Source organism: Rhipicephalus microplus, chromosome 2 (genome assembly GCF_043290135.1).
Source record: "Rhipicephalus microplus isolate Deutch F79 chromosome 2, USDA_Rmic, whole genome shotgun sequence".
Lineage (NCBI taxonomy): Eukaryota > Metazoa > Arthropoda > Arachnida > Ixodida > Ixodidae > Rhipicephalus > Rhipicephalus microplus.
Window position 1 is genome coordinate 212500198 of NC_134701.1, and position 22238 is coordinate 212522435.

The 22238-nt window shown below is 45.4% G+C and overlaps 1 protein-coding gene across 1 annotated transcript in view; it reads right to left on the reverse strand.

Annotated features, from left to right (window-relative positions):
• Positions 1 to 22238, reverse strand: part of CARPB (Carbonic anhydrase-related protein B) — a 206795-nt gene that overhangs the window by 43582 nt on the left and 140975 nt on the right. Inside the window, exons 5-6 of the mRNA XM_037420470.2 lie at positions 3764 to 3865; positions 3082 to 3148 (exon numbers count right to left, since the gene is read on the reverse strand). Coding sequence (XP_037276367.1) covers positions 3082 to 3148; positions 3764 to 3865 — 169 coding nt within the window. The remainder of the gene's footprint in view (positions 1 to 3081; positions 3149 to 3763; positions 3866 to 22238) is intronic.

Below are 22238 nucleotides of genomic sequence, written 5' to 3' on the forward strand. Positions count from 1 at the left end.
AGAAAAAAACAGACAGACAGACAGACCAAAATATATGACTCCAAGTATCTCAAGAAAGATTGTCTTCTTTAAAAAAGAAAAATGAAGGACAAAATAAGAGTAACGCGCACGCACTGTTATTCAGCCTAAAGGTAGTAATACTGCGCGGGGAAAAAATGTGCAGACGAAGATGACGCACTGATAAGTTCGCCCTGATTATACCTTTTCAATGATAAGTCTCTTAAGCATGTATAGCACTTATTCAGGTAACAGTAAAGGTATTTCACGGCAGTGAATCAGGTTTTACCTGGCTTACTTTCCTGCCTTTCTGTCATCACCTCTTTCTCTTTATTTCTCGATAAATGGATAAAAACAGTGGTACAATTACACTATAGGTAATTTACAGCTCAGCTTTTTTTTATGACTACGGCGTGACCAAATGTGCGCGCGTTGACAGAGTGTGCAGAAAAAAGTGGCGTCAACTAGAGTGAATCTGATTAAGATGTACTTATGGGTTTGTTCGTTCGTCATAAAGGCATACGGCAGCGCACACTGGGTCAAGCGATGGACACGACAAAAAAAGGGGCAACGCAAGTGAAATAAATGAGCACGAATGCCGAGACGCAAGATACAGCACAAGACGAAGGCAGAACTCTTCTTGTTGTACTGTCTCTTAAGTATGTGAAGTTCAGCACTCGTCATGTTGTACTGTGGCTTCCGTCCCGTTTTCCGGACCGATATACGTCTCAAACGTCGCACCAACTTGCTCAGACAGAAGCAGTGCGCTCATCTTGTTACCTTTGTTTTTGAATTCGTCGTTTCACCCGGTGTGCGCTGCCGTATGTCGTTATGAATCCGGTTGTTAGGGGGCAGGGGAAGTGGCGGGTAAGCAGGCTACTAACTGGCCCCGTAATTTTGGTGCAGCTGCACTTCCACGCCGAATCATGGGTGCAACGGCAGAAATCAATCTCGCTCCGACGTTGTCGTCAACAGTGTTCGTTGAGTGGCTTCGCTATGCCCGACAAATGTGGAGCTTACGAGGAGAGACTCCCCTGGGGCCAACGAGAAGTTTCGAAGCCACTTCCTTATAGGCAAAAAGGAGAGGGGGACGATTGAAACGACAGTGTGATGCTTTCTGTACGTGAGGACTAAGATGCCAAGTTACATTACACGAAAAGAGACGTGCTGCATGGTTGTTGTTGTTTTTTTCTCCAGCTGCGTCCTTCGATGTTTTGTTTTTGGGATGGAGTAACAATGTGACTTAGAAGCTAATATGCAAAGCACGGTCGAGTTTAGTAGAAGCATGTGATTGGCTAGTTTCTTTCCATGTGTGCCGGGTAAGAGAAATAGCCGACGACGTTGACCACTAAGGCACCACTGGAGTACTAACCACGCTTCGACGCCATCGCGAGCAGGAATGTGAGTAAAGGACCTAGAACGTGTTTGACACCCCCCTTCGGCATTGTTCTTTGCGTTCTCACGAGAGAGTCAGCGCGCGTGCATGCATGCTGTGCCTGCTGAAGAGCGCCCTCCCAGTTTCGAAAAACAAAAGGCGCTTATTTGCAGGAGCTTCGTGTAGTCGGCGCCCGTATCAGTGGCTGAAGGAAACGTGGCAGCGCACTCTGCAGTTTGCCGCCTCGCGTGCGCGTCGTACGCATGCATTCGCGACTCGCTTTTGTCTTCGGAGAGTGGACGGGTGCCCGGCGCTCGCCACGAGTCGTCATAAATCAAGACAGCACGTGTCGCGTCCCATCGCTGGGATGCCGCGTCTGCCTCTGCTAGCAGCTGGGAGCAGCGAGTCATTTCTTCGCACCAGGGCCGTCGTGTCAACAGATTAGCCCCGGCTGCCGAGAACCCGCTGCTCTTACCCTGACTATTTTCTTTTCTTTTTTTTTGGTTTTGTTTTCAACTGTTTCTTTTGTCGTCGGCCCCCGCTGCCGAGAACCCGCTGCTCGCAACGTGACTATTTTCTTTTCTTTGTTTTTGTTTTGAAGTGTCTCTTTTGTGATCCAATTATTTTGGCAGAGTGAATGTTTTCTTTGTCACTCTTTTTGTCTTTCTTTCGCGAGTGTTAGATCGCACTGGGCACGCCGCGCGAATTGTTGTTTGACGTTGAGTGCGTACAAGTTGTATTTCTCTGCGCAGGCTCGGTACTTATCGGGTTTTCATACTGCCACTTCCCGTTTGAAGACGACAGCCCCCCTCCGGGCTTTTGCTGTTCATAGTACGGCGTAAATGTAGCAGGGTGTTGTAAATAAAGATTCATTTGATGCGTTTACTTTTCAGACGCGGTAGTCCTGACTTCTGCCTCCTCCTAAGAGAGCCGAGAGAATTTGCCATGTGACGTCGTATGTACGAGTGTGCAGTGATATGCCGGCTCCGCTAAAAAAACCTCCAAACTTTACTTTATTTCTACTTGCCACAACATCATTCATTATCAACAGTTGGTAGATCTTCATTGTGAAAATTGTTTGCTCAGTTTATTTTTTTTCAGCACGTGATATTAATAGTAAAACTCCAAACTAACAACGAGTAATACATGGGCGACACAGGACAATGTTTAATCTACTACTTTTTCTTGATGGAGCAAATTGCAGAACTATATGTGAACAAACGTAGCCCATTGTTGAGCATGCGTTTCATCATGCTTTGACCCATCATGTGTCGGACGCTGTACAGTGAAAAGGCAAAGTTTTTTTTTTTCAATATAAAACAGATAAAATATTTTGAGAATCTGAGTTTTCCTTTGACCTGCTGTCAGCCTAGTGAAACGCTATAATTGACTGATAGCTGCCATTTTTTACTGTCGTTGATATAACTTATGCAAAAGCCAATTCAAGCCGAGGTAACCTGTCCCGTCTATTTCTATGGTTTTGTTTTGGACAACGTAGGCACTTATACGTGATAATATACTCAGTTAACGCGCCGATTAACACTCCAGCTCAGTGTAGGTTACAACTAAGTTTAAAATGCAGCAAATTAAGAAGAAGGACGCTACGAATACTCATTCACGCGTGGCTGCATTTTGTCGAATTTGTCGTTTCATGCATGTATTGCTGTACGTACGAGACAACTTCACGATGCCCTGCTTCATCTACTTACCTCTGTATGTTATCCGATGAAGCTGGCCCGTCAGGACTCGTAGTTCGGATTGGGATAAATCGCCAAGCTGCGAACAACAGAGACAATAACATTCAACTGCAAAGCCACAAAACCAGCGCGAGAAGGTTGGTAAAGTCAAGATGCAACAGTAAAGTACTCAGAGGAGACAGGAAATTCAGGGAGTTGTTGAGGTTTAATGCATAAAAAATGGAGCACGTAAACTCGCCGGTGGAAACATTTGGATAATAAAATTCAGTCTTATCTACAATTACGACTTCCCTTTCAAAAATGTTTTGTAATAAGGATGTTTGTACATCAATAACATGATCGAGCAATCCCGTTCAAAATAGCTATTCAGACCTTTCCAGGCAATGTAATAATATAAAGGTGTCTTCGACATATATTTTATCAGCCCAGCTGGGATCGATTAGTCTGTGAAATGGGTGCTAGCAGGGCTACATCTGAACAAATGACAAGATTTATTTCATCTTACTCTTTTTAACTGGATAAAAGTAAGCACCAATGTATGGGACAAGGCACCCGTAACTCGTAACAGTGACGTTTATGTATTCGAATAGGTGCCATCCCCCTGCAGAAACGTCGAAAAACATTTAGTGTGTACCACAATATAAAGTTATACTTTTATGCAGTTGTGTGCAATGTGAAATGCGCACCAACATACCTGGAGCAAGATGGAGATCCCGACAAGGCCCTCACTCCTTCGTAGCTCCACGGCTTCGGACATGTTGGCGTACAGGTCCGAGTTGTAACCGAAAATCTGCAACTGCAATTAAACAAAGAAGTCAGTAATACAGACGTCGAAACTGGCACGTTGATAAAAACAGTTTAAAGCGCAACTATATCGCACAATGCCGCAATCTTCACGGAAGCAACTCAACTGATGCAATATATTTGATTATGGTAATTCAGTGCGTCTTTGGAGCATAACGAAATTCCGGACCATTCCGCGTGCTATGAGAATGGAATGTTATGAAAAGGAGTTTACGAGGTGCTCACTATGCAGAATCGTTCGATAATGTTTATTTGGTCTACAGCAATGAAATCGAAGAAGTGATCTTCATTGGGTTCATAATTTGTTCTTTTTTAGTGAATGTTTTATTTTTGCAGCTCTGCAAGCGTAAAGACAGACGAAATTAGGTTGATGCGTTCTCGTGTTGAAGGTGAAAACAAACTGGGGAGATAAGAAGTGGAGTGCACATGTAAGAACAATTACAGTGGTAATATTCACCTGGATGTGCACTGAACAATCTCCCCCCCCCCCCCCCTCCAAGTACGTTGTAAGTTCGTCTTTGTTGCAGCAATAGTATGCTTGTGGTGAAGCACGCTCTACAAAAATTTCAAGTTATTGCGAGGAATTTCACTTCCCCATTAAACTGCAGTTTCGCACCCAGACAGACTAAATAAAGGACGGCCCCGCCCCTGTGGTCTAGTGGTTACGGCACCCAAAGGTCTTGGGATCAAATCCCGGCCGCCACGGCTGCATTATCAATGGAGGCGAAAATATTTGGCCAGTGTACTTGGATTTAGGCGCACGTTGAAGAGCCGCAAGAAGAAACGGGGAGGTCCACAGGGCTCGGAAGGGTAAAACAAGAGTGCGGTGAAATCGTTTCTTTCGCGCAGCTGCCTGCCAGCCGCAGATTTAGATGTGTTTAAACTGAAAGGAAGGGCTTGTTCGGATATGCTTCTCTTACTGATGAAGGGTGTGAGGCATGGAGACACGATCGCTCTAATGCAATTCACCGCTTGTTTACAGAAGGTTTTCAGGCGCGTAGATTTGGAAGAGTTGAGAATAAAAGTTAATGTAGTGTATACACATTAGCAAACTGTGATTAACTGATGACTTTGCCTTGAAGAGTAACTCATGGACGAATTACAGCTCATGATCACTGAACACTGAAAGCTAAAAAGTAGGGCTGCAGACAGTATGCATAAAACTAAAGTAATGTCAAGCAGTCTCGGCAGGAAACAGCATTGAAAAATTGAATTGCTGCACAAACCTGAAGGAAAACAAGGCAGACAGTTTGCGCTCTTTCCTGTCTCCCTTGTTTTCCTTCAAGTTTCTGCAGCAATTCAATTTTTCAAGTATGAACCAACTAGTCTGCAAAAAAAGTATTGCTTCAGAAAAGAACACTTTGTGATAGGTGGATTGAAGCTTGAAGTTGTAAAGGAACATTCCTACTTAGGACAGGTATCAACCGTGGAGCCAGACCACGTGAGTAAAATAACTAGAAGAGTAAGGATGGGGCGGATCACATTCCGGAAGCATTCTCAAATCATGAATGGTATTTACCACTAACCTTCAAGAGGAAGGTATATAACAGCTGCATCTTGCCAGAACTCACCTAGGAACAGAAACCTGAAGGCTTACAAAGAGGGTTCAGCTTAAATCTAGGACGATGCAGTGAGCGATGGAAAGTAAAATGATAGGTGTAACCTTAAAAGACAAGAAAAGAACAGAGTGAGTCAGGGAACAAATCGGGGTTGAGGATATCATATTGAAATAAAAAAGAAGAAATGGACATGGGGTGGCCGCGTAGCACGTATGCAGTATAACCGCTGGTCGTTAAGGGTAACCGACTTGATTCCCAGAGAAGGCAAACGCACGAGGGGGAGACAAAGTTAGGTGGGCTGAGGGATTAAAAAGTTCGCAGCTATAACGTGGAAGCAGAAAGCACTAGACCGGGTTCATTGGCGGATCATGGAAAAGTCCCTTCCCCTGCGGTGGGTGCAGTCAGGCTGCTGCTGCTGATAATGATGATGATGATGAGGATGGTGATGGGCCCCAGGGGAGCGATATTTCAAAGCCCTCCACTATGGCGTTCCTCAACATCATATTTTGAAATGTTAAAACCCAGCTATTAAGAAAATAATTGTATAAAAAACACCGACTTATCTTTTTTGTATTTCCCGCAGTGTTGACGCACAATTCCTTAATATAACAGGTATGAACTCCTCAATTGTCAAAGGCAAGTGGACGAAAGAACATCTAATACTAAAAAAATTGGCAGATTCCACGTACAGCGGGAATCAATGATATGCGAAGCACGAATAAGGAAGGTTGATACGTCACCTTAAAATCGATACGTCACAACGTTACGAGGCGGAGGTAAATTATTGCGAACATGACTTCCATGTCACGGCTATCATGTTTCGACGTGTCATTTACTTTTGTCGTTTATTCACGTCACGTAATACCAACTTTGGTATATGCTGAGCTAGCAAAAAGGGCGCGAGTGCGCTATGAGCGTAGCATGTAGTCATGTTTTACATGACACACATATCATGATTATCAGGTTTGCACCTGTCATTCACATTCGTCGTCCATTCACGTCACGTAATACCGAATTTGATATATGTGGAACTAGTGAAACGACCGCGAGCACGCTATGAGCGTAACATGTAGCTTTACATGACACGCATATCATGGTTACCATGTTTGGACGTGTCATTTACCTTCATCGTCTATTCGCGTCACCTGATACCGAATTTGGTATATGTGGAACCAGCGAAACGGCCGCGATGACAACATGAGCGTCGTATGTTGTCATGTTCTTACATGACGCGCGTGTCATGATTATCATGTTTGCACCTATCATATATTTTCATGATTCATTCATGTCACGTAACACCAAATTTGGTATATGCGGAGCTAGTGAAATGGCCGCGAGCGCATCCTGAAGGGCCTTGTACACTCTGACGTAACATTCACGCGCGCGCACGAGCGACGCCTAGATGCTAGGAAAACGCGAGCACTCTATAATTTGACGCCAGGCGCGACCAGCGCTCGTCGGCACGGCCCAGCTACAACTGGCGCGAAATGCGACGTGCTGATGATGCTGCATTTCGTGCCGATGACGTTACCTAGACAGCACTGCGCTTGCCTCTTTTTGGGACGGAGAGACGCCGGGCGCGGTCAAACACGCATGCGTCAAAGCAACGCAGCGCGGCGTGGGCAGACAGATAGGCCCCTGGCGGGGCATCGCCGGCGTGACGTGACGAAAAGAACGCCTGCGCGCACGCTCACCGGGTCACGTCAAACTGTATTTGCGCCTCGAGTGTGGCATGTAGTCATATTCTTACATGACCCACATCTCATGACTATCATGTCTGCGCCAGTCACATACCTTCGTCATCCATTCACGTGACGCAATACTAAATTTGGCGCATGTGAAGCTAGCGAAACGGCCGCGAGCGCATCATGAGCGGGGCATGTAGTCATGTTGTGGCATGATGCGCATTTCATGATTATCATTTGCACCAGTCCCATATAACTTTGTCATTCATTCACGTCACGTAATACCAGACATTGTATATGTGAAGGTAGCGAAACGTCCGTGAGCGCATCATGAGCGTGGCATGTAGTCATGTTGTTACATGATACGCATCTCGTGATTATCATTTGCATTAGTCACACATACATTCATCATTCGTTCACGGCACGTAATGCCAAATTTGGTATATGTGAAACTAGTGAAACGACCGCTAGCGAACCGTGAGCGTGGAGTGTAGTCAAAACTCATGACTTACCAGACATGCGTGTCATGATTATCATATTAGGGTCTGTGACTTGTGTTCGCCATGCAGTCATGTCATACCATACCAGCTTTTCAACAAGTCATGCGAGTGAAACCACCGAAAGAGCAGCAAGATCATAAAATGTAAGTCGTGACATTCATGACATACATATCATGATAATCATGGTACGACTAGTCACTTATGCTCATCATACAGTCATGTTATGCCATACCAAGTTTGGTATCGATACCATTAACGAAACGCCCAGGAGAGCTAAAAGTCGTAAGCGGCTAGATAGATAGATAGATAGATAGATAGATAGATAGATAGATAGATAGATAGAAAGATAGATAGATAGATAGATAGATAGATAGATAGATAGATAGATAGATAGATAGATAGATAGATAGATAGATAGATAGATAGATAGATAGATAGATAGATAGATAGATAGATAGATAGATAGATAGATAGATAGATAGATAGATAGATAGATAGATAGATAGATAGATAGATAGATACGCTCAAGGTCACCGATTTTTGCTAAGGAATGCTTCGCATTTATTAGTAAGAGGTAAAACTTCAATCCAGTGATGGCCTTTTTGAACCATTCTACTTTAGCAGGAACAAATGGCCTCTGCTTTGGTAGCCAAGCAGCCTGTGTCGTAACCAACGTGCCAAGTACGAATGAAAAAAAAAAACTGTCGCACCACCAAAGAGACAAAACTGCGGACAAGTCGATCATGGTTGGAAAAAGCCTCGTTGTCTATGTCCTTTAGTCAAATAAACGCTTGAGAACTCCGAGAAAGAAATGGACGCTTTGGGAATCACTTCCTCCTTTGCAAGCTTGAGCGGTCTCTGCGCTGGATTCCGGAGGCGCACCAACGATCTCCGATAATCGAAACTGGCTCTCCGGCGGCAAGCAACCGCACATCTCTTCACGCTAGTTGCGGCGGCGGCGGCGGCGACGAGCCCAGGCACCGCAGCGTCACCGCTGATTCACCGCGTTCAATTGAATTTGATCCTGCGAACCAAGCGCAAAAGCGTGACGCCGATCTGGGTCACTCCCCTGTAGGATGAGCGAGTATCTTGAGGGTGAGAACCGGCCTCGTACAAATGTAGTAATAACAGATGGGCGTTAGCTCAGGAGGCACTGTAGCTACTTTTCGATGGCAAGAGAAGTATGCCTTTCTTTCTTTCTCGAAAAAAATAGGGTTAAGTCAGAATTTGGCAAACGCCACGGCTAAAATAACCCCGGTATGAGTTTAGGTGATCTGTTCCAAATATTGAAGAGCTATGATGGTTTTAGCACAAACCTTGAGAACCTATTTAAAGTGGTGAACGCAACTACAAAAGACAGATTACTTAAGACCATCATCGGCTGCGTGACGGCAGAGTAAATCATTGAAATAGTAACTATCGAAAATATAATTTCTTATGTCGAGGGGAGAACCAAAACAATCTCAGAGAAAGTGTAAGGGCAAATTAGCTTCTCTAATACAGGTCGTGAGAACATTAAACTGCGACTGCTTTTGAAGTCGGTCACTTGCTGTGACGATACTTGTTCGTGTGTGCCATGTAGGTGGGAACGAAGAGCGCATTACTTTTGCGCTGTATGTGGCGTGCATAATTGTAGACAAAAGTAACACCGACCTGCTAACGGTCGGTGTTACGCGACCGTCAAATAGTAGACATCCACGGCATACATTAAAATAACAGTCAAGTCTATGCAACCATACGAAGTGAAGAAAAAAAAACGAGGCATACTCGTATTTACAAACCCGCGTGCACACGTAGCCTATAATATTGTAGGCGTCCTTACGAAAGTGACCCGAAGCGTCAGCCACCTAACAGGCTTCATGGGTTACGTTATGTAGCATCAGTCACGAAAGACATTGTCCAGATCGACGTTCAACAGCGTGAGGGTGCGTTACGAATAGCCACGCGCGTCGCGCGAACGAGACACGAACCACCGCGCAAACTACGCAAGCAGAGCTGCACTCGCCATCGGCAGACGCAGCGCAACCCGCGGCCGCCTTGCCCGCTCTGTCAAGAAAATGATTTTCCCTTCATCTCCACTCTGCGCATCGCATAGTCTTATCGGCAGCCGCTCTTTGTTCTCGTTACAGCTCGGCTGCCGTGTTACTTTGCCACTTTTTTAAACGAGACGCCTTAGATAGGCTGCGGCTCTCTCCAGACAAGTCTGATGGAAACCCAACGAGCCAGAAGGAAAATGAATAAAGAGAGGTGCCAGTCCCCTTGCTGTGTGTGTGTCTGTTGCGCAGCCGATAGCTCTACGCATTTCTCAAACTTTGATATCTTTTACTTCGGCTGGCGTTGGTGGAGCTGACGCTACACACTGCTGCAGACGTCAATAAAATATTTAGCCAGTTCAAAAGGAAGGAGAACAAGTCGCGTAGAAGGAACAGGGTGGTCCAAAGGGCTCGGAAGGGTAAGACAATGGTGCGTTGAAATCGGTTCTCGCGCGCAGCTGCTTGGCAGCCGCGGCTCGTGAAAAAAGAAAGAGCTTGGTCGGAGACGCTTCTCTTACTAGAGAAGAAGAGCCAAGAAGCAACTAAAAAAGAAAGAGAGAGAAAGAAGCTAGGGCTGCGTTGGGTGGGTGGTGGCGGCTGGCGATCGAACGTGGGGGTGCCTGGCTCTTATTTTGTGAATCCGGGGTGAAAGGACGCAACATGTCAGACGTCTTGAATCGGCGCCAAGAAAACAGGCAGGACGACACGTTGCCCGTCTGCCGCCGTCTTTTGTCTCGCGCCGAGGAAAAGGAACGACCGTTCCGTTGTCGCCTCGTCCTCAGCCTCGTCGTTTCTCCTCGTTGTACGTCGTTCTCGCGAGTTGATTTTTCCTATAGTTTTCTTACGCGTAGGTGTCCGGCGTAAAGAGACGGAACGCCGTTTGTGGAGCTGAAAACAGAGAACGTACACGAACTGCGCTGTGAAAGTGTGAGAACTCGCTACCGAGTGTTTCTTTTTTTCCAGTTTTCCTATTTATTCTTCTGTGCCAGTCTTTATTTGAAGTAGAGTAGGACAAACGGGCCTCTCTTTTCCAACGGATACTCAAAGGTTCGTTTAACTCAGTGCCACGCACTTAGCGCGAGTTCCCCTTTCTTCGTCGTCAGTTTCGCGAGTGCTATGCAATGGGACGCTTCTCATAAGTTCTTTGTTTCTCCGACGAGAATGAGATGGTAGCCTCTAGCCGAGGAACACAACGAGACAAAAATTTCACAAATGAAGCGTGGTGTGGAAGGCTAGGAGATGGTAGAAAATTGTATATTTTTTTCCCTTTTTTTTCTTGTATACTTTGTGTGTGTGCGTGTGTGAGAATCATTTGGAACGACCATGCCGTAAGCGGCTGTCATCAAGGACGGCCATTTGCACTTCGCTCTTTGTAGACGCAGCGGCTGTCGAAACTCCGTTCCACACCAGTCTCCATCGCTACACGTAGCCAACGCCCTACAAGAACAACGCTAAACCAAGCTGTTTCTCTCGGCGGTCGCAGGCAGTCATTTGGCGGATTCGTCAGTTCGGCACCGTTAAGTGGCGCAATGCGCAATGACATACCGACGGTTGCAGTCATCAAGACAATAGCAAGAAATAGCAATAGTAGTGACATAGGCACTGACGGGCAAACCCCGTCAACATACAAAGCAAACTAAGTGTGAATAACCAAAAGAAAAATCTGAATGGACAATATGTAAGCCTTGTCCACAAAAATCAAGCGACGGTATTGTAAAATGTGTATAGTTGACAAGTTGAGGTCGTCGTGGGAATCACCATGATAGTTGGAGAAAAGTGTCACATGCGTTTAAATTCCCTACATAAATGCGCTAAACAATTCAGAACGGAATTGAGCCATTCCATCAGCCGTCGGCTTTTGCAGAAAGATACTGCTTGCCTGTTTTCAAGTTTTATTGCCAGACGCTAAATAAACGTTTCACGCCACGTGATAATTGTGGGGATTGGTGCTAGCCTTTCGCCATTGCGCGTGCATGCCAGCCTTTCTGCCATTCACATGTCCTAACATGACTCTCCCCTTCTTCGCGATCCGTTGGCGTTGGGAGAGCGGGAGTGACGTTGACCCCTCTCACCCGGAACCGGATGTCGACTGTGGCACTGGGCTCGAGTCTCGTGGCACGTTTCGCGTGCACCCCCCCCCCCCCACCCCCCCGGAAGGAGTTTGAGATCCTCCCCGAAGAGCGAAAGATGAGCACGCCTTTTCTTTTGTTTGTTTGTTTGTGTTTGTTTGTATCCTCCAATCCATGGCTCGTACCCACTCTGGGGGATAGGCCAAGAGAATATATAGTCTCATATGGAAGATAACTGCATTATTGCTTACAACGAAAAAAAAAAGGGGGGGGGGAGTTGTATGGTGAAGAGAGTATGTTAAAAAAAAGAAAGAAACCAAAGATTTAGATAGTGAGAAAAAAGAATCAACAACAAAGTAGACACTAATAGCTACAACTTGATTTTGGGAGCCGACCAGACAGCTGGTTTTGCCAAACCCGATTAATTTGGTATGTCACGGAACTATCCAGAATTGAAAATTACTTTTCGACCCGTTTTTTTTCTTGAGGGCTTTTCTTTCTGCCCGCCGGCTTCTTTTGTTTCGGTGCCCGCTCAGACTCGTCAACAGCGCCTTGTGCTCATTGCGAACGTTTGCCTTTCGTTGCCCCTTCCGAACGCTAGGTTGAAGAGTAGTGCGGGGTGTTCGCACGTGGTCTTACAACGCAAAGCAGTGCTTCTCGAAACCAACGCGAGCGCAGTTTGCCCTCGCTCGAGCGATTGGGCCCTGTGGTCACTGATCGTGAGAGCACGCAGCATAGTCACGAGTGTCTGTTTCCCTCAGCGGCACGCGACCGTGGACCCTTTTGCCCATGGAGAAGACGTGCTCGCGGGCCCCCCTTTGTGTGGTACTTTCACCCGTGGTGTGGATAAGCCTCGTTTGCTCTCCTGCCGCCTTTTGCAGCGGGTGCTGTACTGCGTTTTCTTTGTTGCCGTAAGCAACAAAGGTTGCGACTTGTTCGAGAGCAGTACTGTGTACTTGCCGCGCTGCGCTCGTCGGCACCTTGGCTGTCCGAGCGTGCGTGTGCAGCGGCGTTATTCACTCGAGGCGACTGTGAACGCGGCCCTGCGGCTCACTGAGACCGAACCCACGCTAGTGGCCGTATACTGCTGCGAGATACGTGTACACTACATAGTTTACCGTACAATTTTATTACATTACACTGCTTCTTTCTTCCTGGCTGTTTATACCAGGTGTGCCCTCTTATTCACTCGCTGACGCAACAGTCACGCCGCCCACACACACGAACGTGCACCTTCCCACTCACTCACTCACTCACTCACTCACTCACTCACTCACTCACTCACTCACTCACTCACTCACTCACTCACTCACTCACTAAAACCTCAACCATGCGAATGACGTGCGTCCCACAAATGCGCCAGCGAAAAAAATCGCGGCTCCCAAACATTCGCACGACCAGGTATTTGGATCATTTGTGCGCGCCGCCCACTTCCCAGTTTTGTTTTCACAAAATCTCGCCGCCACCGAATCGTCGAGCCATCCCGCGCAATAGTAAAGGTGAATTCCAAGCAGATTTCGTCTCTGGAGCGCGCAACGTCAGGCAAGCTCCACGCGCAAGGTAGAAAGAGAGTGAGAGAGACACGCCAGCATCGCTTGGTATGCGCGTCGCCGCGCTGATGTCGCCGCGTTGTAGTCGTCGGCAACGTCGTCGCGACGTAAGCACCGAGGCATCAGCCACGCCGACAATCGCGCGCGCAAGATAGTGTTTTGCAGCGAGCGCTCAGGAATGCGGCTTGATTGCCGCGGCAGTTGCTCGAATTCCTGCAGCGGCCGAGGAGGAGCATGTCGTTTAGATGTCGGCGTTCTCGCCGCTCAACAACGCCTCTCACTGATGAACCTCACTACAGTGCCGTGAAGCTCACGCATTCGAGCATTCGCAAAGACTCCGCGACACCACCACGCACGAAATGTGGGATACATTGCATTCAGTTTTTTTATTTATAGTTTCTGAAAAGGACAGTTGGAAATAAACCCGGTGAGAAAATCGCTCGTTTATACTGTTTTTTCCTTAGTGGTACAGAAAAAAAATTGACATACGCGCAGAACACTGTTGTCAAAGCACTGGAATCGTGAGCTGCTCAGGAAACAACGTTCGAGCTAATCTGGTTATTATTTGTTTTTCGCTCGTTGTCTACTATACTGTGAAAACAGCAAAGGTGTTTATTCTTGCTGCATTAACAAACTTCTCTTGATTTTATTGTTTTTCCTTACGTGCTCCTGAAGTTTCACTCTTGAGTGAATCGAACGCTTTCCTTTTATACTCTTATTCACGCAACCATTCGCGCCAAGCTCGTTTGTGGAACACCTGTTCACTTCTCCGCGATAGTTTAGCCAGCTTGAAGAAGCTGAATTGCCAGTTTCTTAAAGTTGTCTAAAGATGGTTCTCGTACGCAACTGTCAACATTTTTCCATTGTAGCTGCCAAGCTGTTTCTTTTTCTTTTTTGAAGCTGCGGTGCTATGCCGAGTTCACAAACACACAAAAAAAAAGAGGCTCTTAAATTCGAGGTATAGTGGGACTTTCGAGTCTAAAGCGTTTCTCCTCTTCGCCGTTCGCGCTTTCCTCTTGCTTCGCAACTCAATGCCGAGAGCTTGCTTTCGCAACTCAATGCCGAAAATGAGAAGACAGAACGGAGAGTTTTTCGCTTAGTGAAATAACGCGGTGGTTGGGTCGTACCAAAGTTGGGTAGTACTCAGCTTGCGTACTGTGCTCTCGATGCGGTTGCGTCATTAGTATGTCCATACTTACAGCGCACATGCCGCGCGTGTGCTTCGCATTTTTAAAATGTTTCTGTCTGTTTTTATTTGCCTTCCTTTCAACACATACTGTACCACCCAAGTGCTGTGTTTTAAAAGAAATAAGTGTGCACTTATAGGTTTGTTTTCCTTGTTAGACACAATATTATTGAGATCTAACAGACAATCATGCCAAGAAAAGTATAGGGCATGTTGTATGGGGGAACTCTAAAGTAAATGTGAGGACAGAAAAGTGGATACAAAGATAATTTCCCGTGGGCAGGGAACGAATGTGCGACCTTCGAATAAGGCGTACAATGCTCTACCAACTGAGCTACCACGGTGGCTATCCCCCCGTCCACATTATATGGTTGACGCTATGGCGCTGATGTGTGGCGCTGACTGACACTCCTACGTTTAATTGACATATCGGACGCGCATTCGAACGCGCTATTCTCATAGCGCGTTCAAATCGGACGCGGTATTCGAAGGTCAAAGGTTTGGCCCCTGACAACGGCCAGTTATTTTCTAAAATTTTCATTCTTCACATTTACATTACAATTACCTCATACAACATCTCCTATATTTTCCTTGGTATGATTGTCTATTTGAACCATATTATGACACAAAAGTAAGTGCATTAATTTAACACAAAGGCAAATGAAGCCGCGAACGTAAACACACAAACTCGGGGTAAATAAACATATGCGCGAAGCTCACACTAGTTAGCAAATAATGTTCTCAGTATTTGTTTAGAATGTCACTTGAACCCGAAATATCATGAGCACCGTTATTTCTTGCCTTCGCAACAGCTTTAAATTTGTTTTTGCTCCATGGGATCCTTTTGAGGTACAAGTCATGTGACTCAGCGCTTTTTAACCTTGTAATAACCGATATCGTTACGTGTCGTGTCGCGGACAATCAACACACTTCGTGGTATACCAGTTTTTGGCTTTTTTATTGGCAGTCCTGAGTTTTCTTCTACGTCTTTCTGAACCTCTACCACAACAATAAAAGCAAGATAGCGTTTAAGATTCCCTTGCACATCAAGTTCTCACGTGATGGTACTTTCCTGTCTACTTATCAGATATGCCACTGTAACACACGATCTAGCATATCGCGATAACCTGACCAAGCAAGTCTACCTTTTACTCTAATATAAATGTGATGCTTCCGTTATTAGTCTATGCTCAGCGTCTCTGCTTCAAAGCATTGCTCTTGTAGCCGCTATCAACGCTGATACGCCTATTTTAAAGCGGAGATCGTGCATCACCGATGCGAAGCACAGGCGGGCACGCCAAAAGTACGCAAGTGTCAGCAGAAGACAATGCTTCATAGCAATGCTCTCCAACGCATACAATTGTCCTTGTTTTTTAAGTGCACTGACACACACCCCCAAACACACGCACCGCATACGGAAAAGCGTGCCATAGCGAGTGGCGTGCGACGAAACAAAGACCTGCCGTCATCCTCCACAAGCACGAGCATCGGATCGTACCAGCGGCGTTCGGCGTATAGTCCAGTTCCCACGCGAGTGTTTGTTGGTATAAGGGTATAAGGCACCGGGAATATTACCTATGCAGCGGCTCTCCTGGGCTGCAGCAGCGCATTGACGCTCAAGGCCTCATCATCTGCCTCGGCACGCGATGTTGTTGGTAGCACGAGATAACGCGAGAAGAGGGCCTTTCGTACCGCCTTTCTCACAAGTGCTGTGCGCATGCTGATGTCCTCTTGTCACGTTTTCTTCTCGAAGAGCGGATGAAGACTTTTGGGAGGCCGACGCAGACCACAAGTTCGACAAGCGGGGGATGACTCTTTCTTGGAGCTATGGATCCGTTGCATGTGACGGCGCAGTTATATTTCTTGAAAAAACTGCTCACTCGAGAAGAGGCGCAATGCATTCGTATGTAGAGGGATCAGTCAGTGTACGTAGAGCTATAGAAGAGGCGGGTTCATCAGTGGCCCGACGCGAAGAACGGTACGGAGAAAATAAGGAAGTAAGCGTGATACGGCCGTGCGATTTCGAGCCATATGCACGCAGATCGCGTGACTCTACCAGACGCCGTGGAATGCACGTGCTCGTTTCTCTGCTATGCGCAGGTATTGTCAGAGCACGCGCCTTGTGTAGCGAAAGGTACGGTGAAAGTCACTCAAGAGTACAACACACAGTAACACTCTCGTGCCGCAGTCGTATAGGAAAAGAAGCACAAGCATGTCGCATATACCACATGCCTGTTCACAATGAGAAGTAGTCAACAGGAGAGTGCCGTCGATTACGCTGCTTTGACAGCATTGCCCAGCCTATTACGGCATAGTACAAAACAAGAGAACTGGTGGCAGAATGATTACGTTATTCTGCTGACGAACCGAAGGTCAGATGTTTAATCATCGCTGCGCCAGTCGGATTTCCGATAGAGGCAGAAACGCTTGTGACTCATGTACTTAGTTCTGCTTCAAGCGCATCTAAATCGAAGAGATGGAAATTTACTGAGCCCTCCAACACACGGCGTCTCTCGTAACCTCACCTTCGTTCTAGCACGTACGTTAAACACAAACCATTGTTATATTGTTGTTTTACAGGTGAACAACCACGTCGTAACTCATTGCCACTGGTGATGTAGGCAGATGTTGGGGGAGATGATGATGATGATGATGAGCCTTCAGCTTTGCTGGCACTCACCCACAAAGGGGGATTGGCCAAGAACCAGGCGGCAGGATCATCAAGTGAGTTAATTATGAGTCAGGCATTCAGGTAGTCTCGTAGCCGTAAATAATATTAACAATAGACTAACAAGGTAATCTTTTTGTGGCCATTATGTACGCACACACGGCAGGGTAAACCTCCCCGTGGCTATAACCTAATGTAATCCCTCCGAAGGATAAAATTACTTCCACGTTTATCTTTAAACCTAGCTTCTCAATTGGATCGACCAGGTATGTTTCCCTTTGATAAAAATCTCGTTGACAGGATAAAAAGAAATCCGTGCTCAGCAGCTGCTTTCTTTTCTTTTTTTCATGTGTTCTCTCTAATAAGCCACGAATCGTATGTCCATAGATTGTAGTTAGGAACAAAAAGAAAGTACTTGAGATGTTATTTGTCACAATTGTGATGCAAATGGAAAGTAAAGTGGACGGAAAGATAACATACTGCCGGCGGGAACTGAACATAGGGCCTCCGAATGACGCATCTGGTGCCCTACCAAATGAATCTACACGTTAATATTATATACATACCCCATTAAGTGGACAGGGGAAATTACCACCGCTGAAGCAGGGGAGATGGGAGAATTTTTGTTCGAGAAGATGGGGAGAGGGGGCATGGGTTCGGTGCTACGCAACTGCACTGCAGGTTCTTGGTTGGTGAAGCCGATCGGACGCGTTATTTGAAGGTCGCAGGTTTCCTCCTTGCCAGCGGCGAGTTATCGTTACATCCACTTTATTTTCCTCACATTTACATCATAAACACTACGAGTAACTTCGCCTATAATATTTTAAGCTTTTTCAAATGTTAGTTTTAATTAACAACGAAAAAGGCCTCCAAACCCCTTCTTTCATTCTTTCAATATAAAGTATTGCGTAATGTCATTATTTCTCCGTATTTTACCGCCTTATTTTTGATTCTTGCCTCTATGTCTCTTCATTTTTTTTCATCGACCGTCTCGAACGTGGGTGTTCTGTCTTGTGAACTCGGGTTGCGCTTTTGTAACTCGTGTCATGGTCGATGAAGAACTTGGAAGGACGCACGATTCGTTTGACATTTAGTTTTTCTAGGTGTGTTCGTCTTCTTCGTGCACGTAGTAGCACTGGGCATAAGGTGGCTCTGTGAGGCAGCAGCATTTCCTTACATACATTAAACATAAATAAAACATGCGCCTGAAGGTCACTGCCCAACGGTGCACTAAACAAAGAACAATGTGGGTGGATTAAAAGGCAACAATAAGGGAAAGAAATAGCTGCTTGCAGTTTTATTACGCTTAAACGTTGAAAGCCTTCTTGCGTAAGCTCTCCTGTACAAAATGCTCTTTTCTTTTTCTCCTCGCTGATATGCCTATCTGAAAATACAACGCTGAATGGTGACTACAATTGCTCCATAACGCTCCAGGTCATCGACATCGCTGGCTTTTGAAAAAGAAAAAGAAAAGCTGTCGTGAAAGGCTATTTTACGTACGAGCCGCGTTATATTTTTTTTTTATTGAACGACGCTGTGTTGGCATTCAGTTTTTGGTACATATTCGTCACAATTGTACCTACATATACCCTCGCTGACTCGCTCTGACATCGAGGTTTCACTTTGTTGAAGCTATAAAAGCAGTCTCATTGGTTGTCCTTCTAAGTATTCGCGCTGCATAGCTGCAGCATAAAAAATATTAAGTTATCTATAATATTATAAACAAAGTGGAAGTTTCGTGCTACAATCACTCTATTGCATGCCAGAAACATTTCCTTTTCCTCTACGTTTTATTTACTTATTGGAGTCCAAGAGGCTGACTTGTAATGCGTTGTATATTTTATAACAAATTTTTTTACGTTGATAAGGTGTCCAACTCACTGGTTTTTCCTGTGTATTTTTTTTTCATTGTCATACAATAATCCGCTGGCATGCACATCGTGGACTTTTCAGTGCTTCCACTTATTTTTTTTTCTGAAGCAGTCTGCGTGAAATTGGTTACTTATATTCGTAAATCTCCCAAATAAGAATTTCTAGTAGGTAGAGTAAAAGACCACGGCTGTGCTACTCATATCAAAACCAGGCTATCTTGGGTGCCCTAATTTATATTTTTAAACTGTGGTTCAAAATATTGCTACGTCTACCCATCTGTGTTTCTATGTGCTATTTCAAAACGTTTATGCACTGTAAATTAGGTATGAACGCGCGCTTGTACATACAGCTGAAAATTAGAACAGGACGCTTTTCGTTTTGTTTTCTCAAGGTAAAAGCTGCGGAACGTTTAACTGCGGTGCTGTTGTGACGCCAACTCTTCCAGCTAAAGCTAGAAAACTTGCCCTATGACGTCATAATTCTTCTTCGCAGCATTGGGACGTGCAACGCTACAAGTAAGAAACGCCATGTGTCATGCGCATGCGCCAACACAACAATTTGCTTACTTCAATGCTCACCGTAGCCTCGGCAGACATTTGAGCACCGAATCCAAATGTACCAGGAAGTCAATACTACCACGCTTTGTGAACGTAAAAGCAAACGCGCACCGCAGAGCCACACAAGTACTAAACTATGTGAAAGCAAACTCCGGATATCACTATTGATCATCTGTTCACGAGAAATTTTCATTATTTTTAAGCTTCTGAGCGATCTTGCTGTTTCGTAAAGATGAAAAAAAAAACACTGAAACGACAACTGGGCAATCTCTTTTTGTATTTCTGCCTGAACAAATTAGCTAGAGCAGAATACGTTTAGAGGATTTTTGTCCTTTTTGTCTCTGCGTAACTTTTAGTTTACCACGTAGTTGATAACTGCGCCTACTGTCTGTTATCGCACATGGCTGGTATTGCGAGACTTTGTGCGAGCATCAGCGAGATACGAAAACAAGCGTGTGTGAGAGAGAGAGAGAGGGGGGGGGGGGCTAGAATTGCTTCAAACTCGAGGAGAGACGCAAACATCACGCCAACACGTAATCACGGGTGAAAGCTTGGAGCGAATGGTGGCCGTGCTGTGGCGAGCACTTCCTCAATGCGACGGTATACAATCGAAATACGTTGCCGTCGATTGCCATCGATCGGGACACTAAAAAACAACAGAAGATTAAAGTTGGACGTGGGCAGGTTCATACATTACAAAAACGAAACATTTGACTGAAAACGAGACAAAAAGCGACAAGTGACAAATAAGTTTACCCTTCAAAGGGAGAAAAATAAAAGTTAAAGAGAATACATTGTAAGCAGTGATGCGAGACTTTCGTGGTGAACTTTTGACTTCCGCATCATCACGTGACCGACTATGAGAGGTAAAAAAAAAGTAATCAGAGGAAGCTATAGCAGTAGTCGTCGCGTCTGGCTTGGCCAAAATAGCGCCGCCGCCGTGATGTCGATTTTCCACGCAAGCGCAGAAAGGCCACGACGCAAGTAGCAAACTAAACGATTTTAACTCGTCAAAGTAGGAAGGCGAAGACATGGACATGAATATCAAAAATCCAGGACCTCGGCGGGAAGCAGCCACGTATGCAGTACAAGGAAAAAAAAATAAAAGGAATATAAAAGGGAGGCGATGAATAGGAAGAAGGCCGAGACTAAAGGTCGATGAGAACGTCGCTCGAATGTAATATTGATGGCGGCACTTGCCGCGTTACGCACTGCATTTCAATGAAGCGGCAGTCGTTTTTGTCTCTCAACACTTGAGTCTCTTCGATTTCGCTTCTCTCTTATTATGCGGTGCGCTTTTTCATTTTTTCTTCGATGTTCTTCCACGCTCGATCCACCCACTCCGCAATACGGACAGAATACTTCCACACGGCAATACCTTCTCTCACCGACCCCTTTCTCCTCTCCTATGAGAACGCCTTGCAGGCGTCCGATTTGAATTTCAGTTTGCCGCTATGGTCGACTACAAGTGCCAGTGAGGGTGCACGGCGAACAAGAGTTGTTCGCTGCTTCTTAATTTTTTTTGTCGCTGCCGTTCGAATATTGTCCTGTAATTGTACGGGCATGCACAGTTGTCTCACGTCGAAACACGAAAGGGTAAGGCTAAGTAATGTCCCTACTTTGCTTTCCAGCACCTTTGACACTTCAACGTAACGACACTATGACTATGACACAACTATGACACTTCAACGTAATTTCAACTCCTTTTCCAGGGTGGTTTAGTAGTTAAGGCTTTCGACGGCTGATCCGATCGTCGCGGAATCGAATCCCTGCCGCGGCGGTCTCATTTCATTGGAGGAATTATAATAAAGGCCCGTGTACTTAGGTTTAGCGACACGTTAAGCAGCGCCAGGTTGTCGGGAATTTCTGGAGTCCTCCACCAGGGCGTCCCTCAAAATCATATCGCTGTTTCAGCACGCAAAACGCCAACAATTGTTATTTCATACATCAGAGCTAACATTACCTTGAGGAGTCCTATTCGCAACGTCATGACGAGGTATATTACAAGAAATCTGTTAATGCAACTCGTTATACTTGAAAAATAACTGTCCCGAATCTGCGTGTAAAGGCATTTTGTGAGTTACGCTGAAGAATGTACAGTTCACTGTGTCCGTGTCTTCAGTGCGCGCATCAATTCGAAATAAACAAAGAAGCTTAATTTTATGTTGGTGCTATGGGATTATCATGCACAAAGACTTATGGTCAGATTTTCTTACGTAAGTTTGACACGCAGACCTGCAGAAAGGCTCGGCCCTTCCAGCTAAGCTTCTATTAAGTGGTAGCTACGTGTGCTTCATTCTTCGAAAGCTGGGCTAGCAACGGTAATCAATGAGTCGGACGCATTCTTGTGTCTGTACGTTTATGTCTAGCCTTGACTCAGCTCTAGTGTATTTCTGAAGAATTCAACGAAACATGTACCAACAAAGTTGCACAGAAACCCTCTTTTAATGATGTATTTTAACGATGACAGAGCTAAGTATTTTGAACATCGCAACCAGACTGATATACTACCCCGTAAATATATATATATATATATATATATATATATATATATATATATATATATATATATATATATATAGGTCGTAGGTTCGATTCCTGCTCACGGCTGGTTATCTTCTTATTTACACTCCATTGGTTCTAATAACTTCCCCTGTACTTTACTTGGCATTACTGTCTGTTAGAT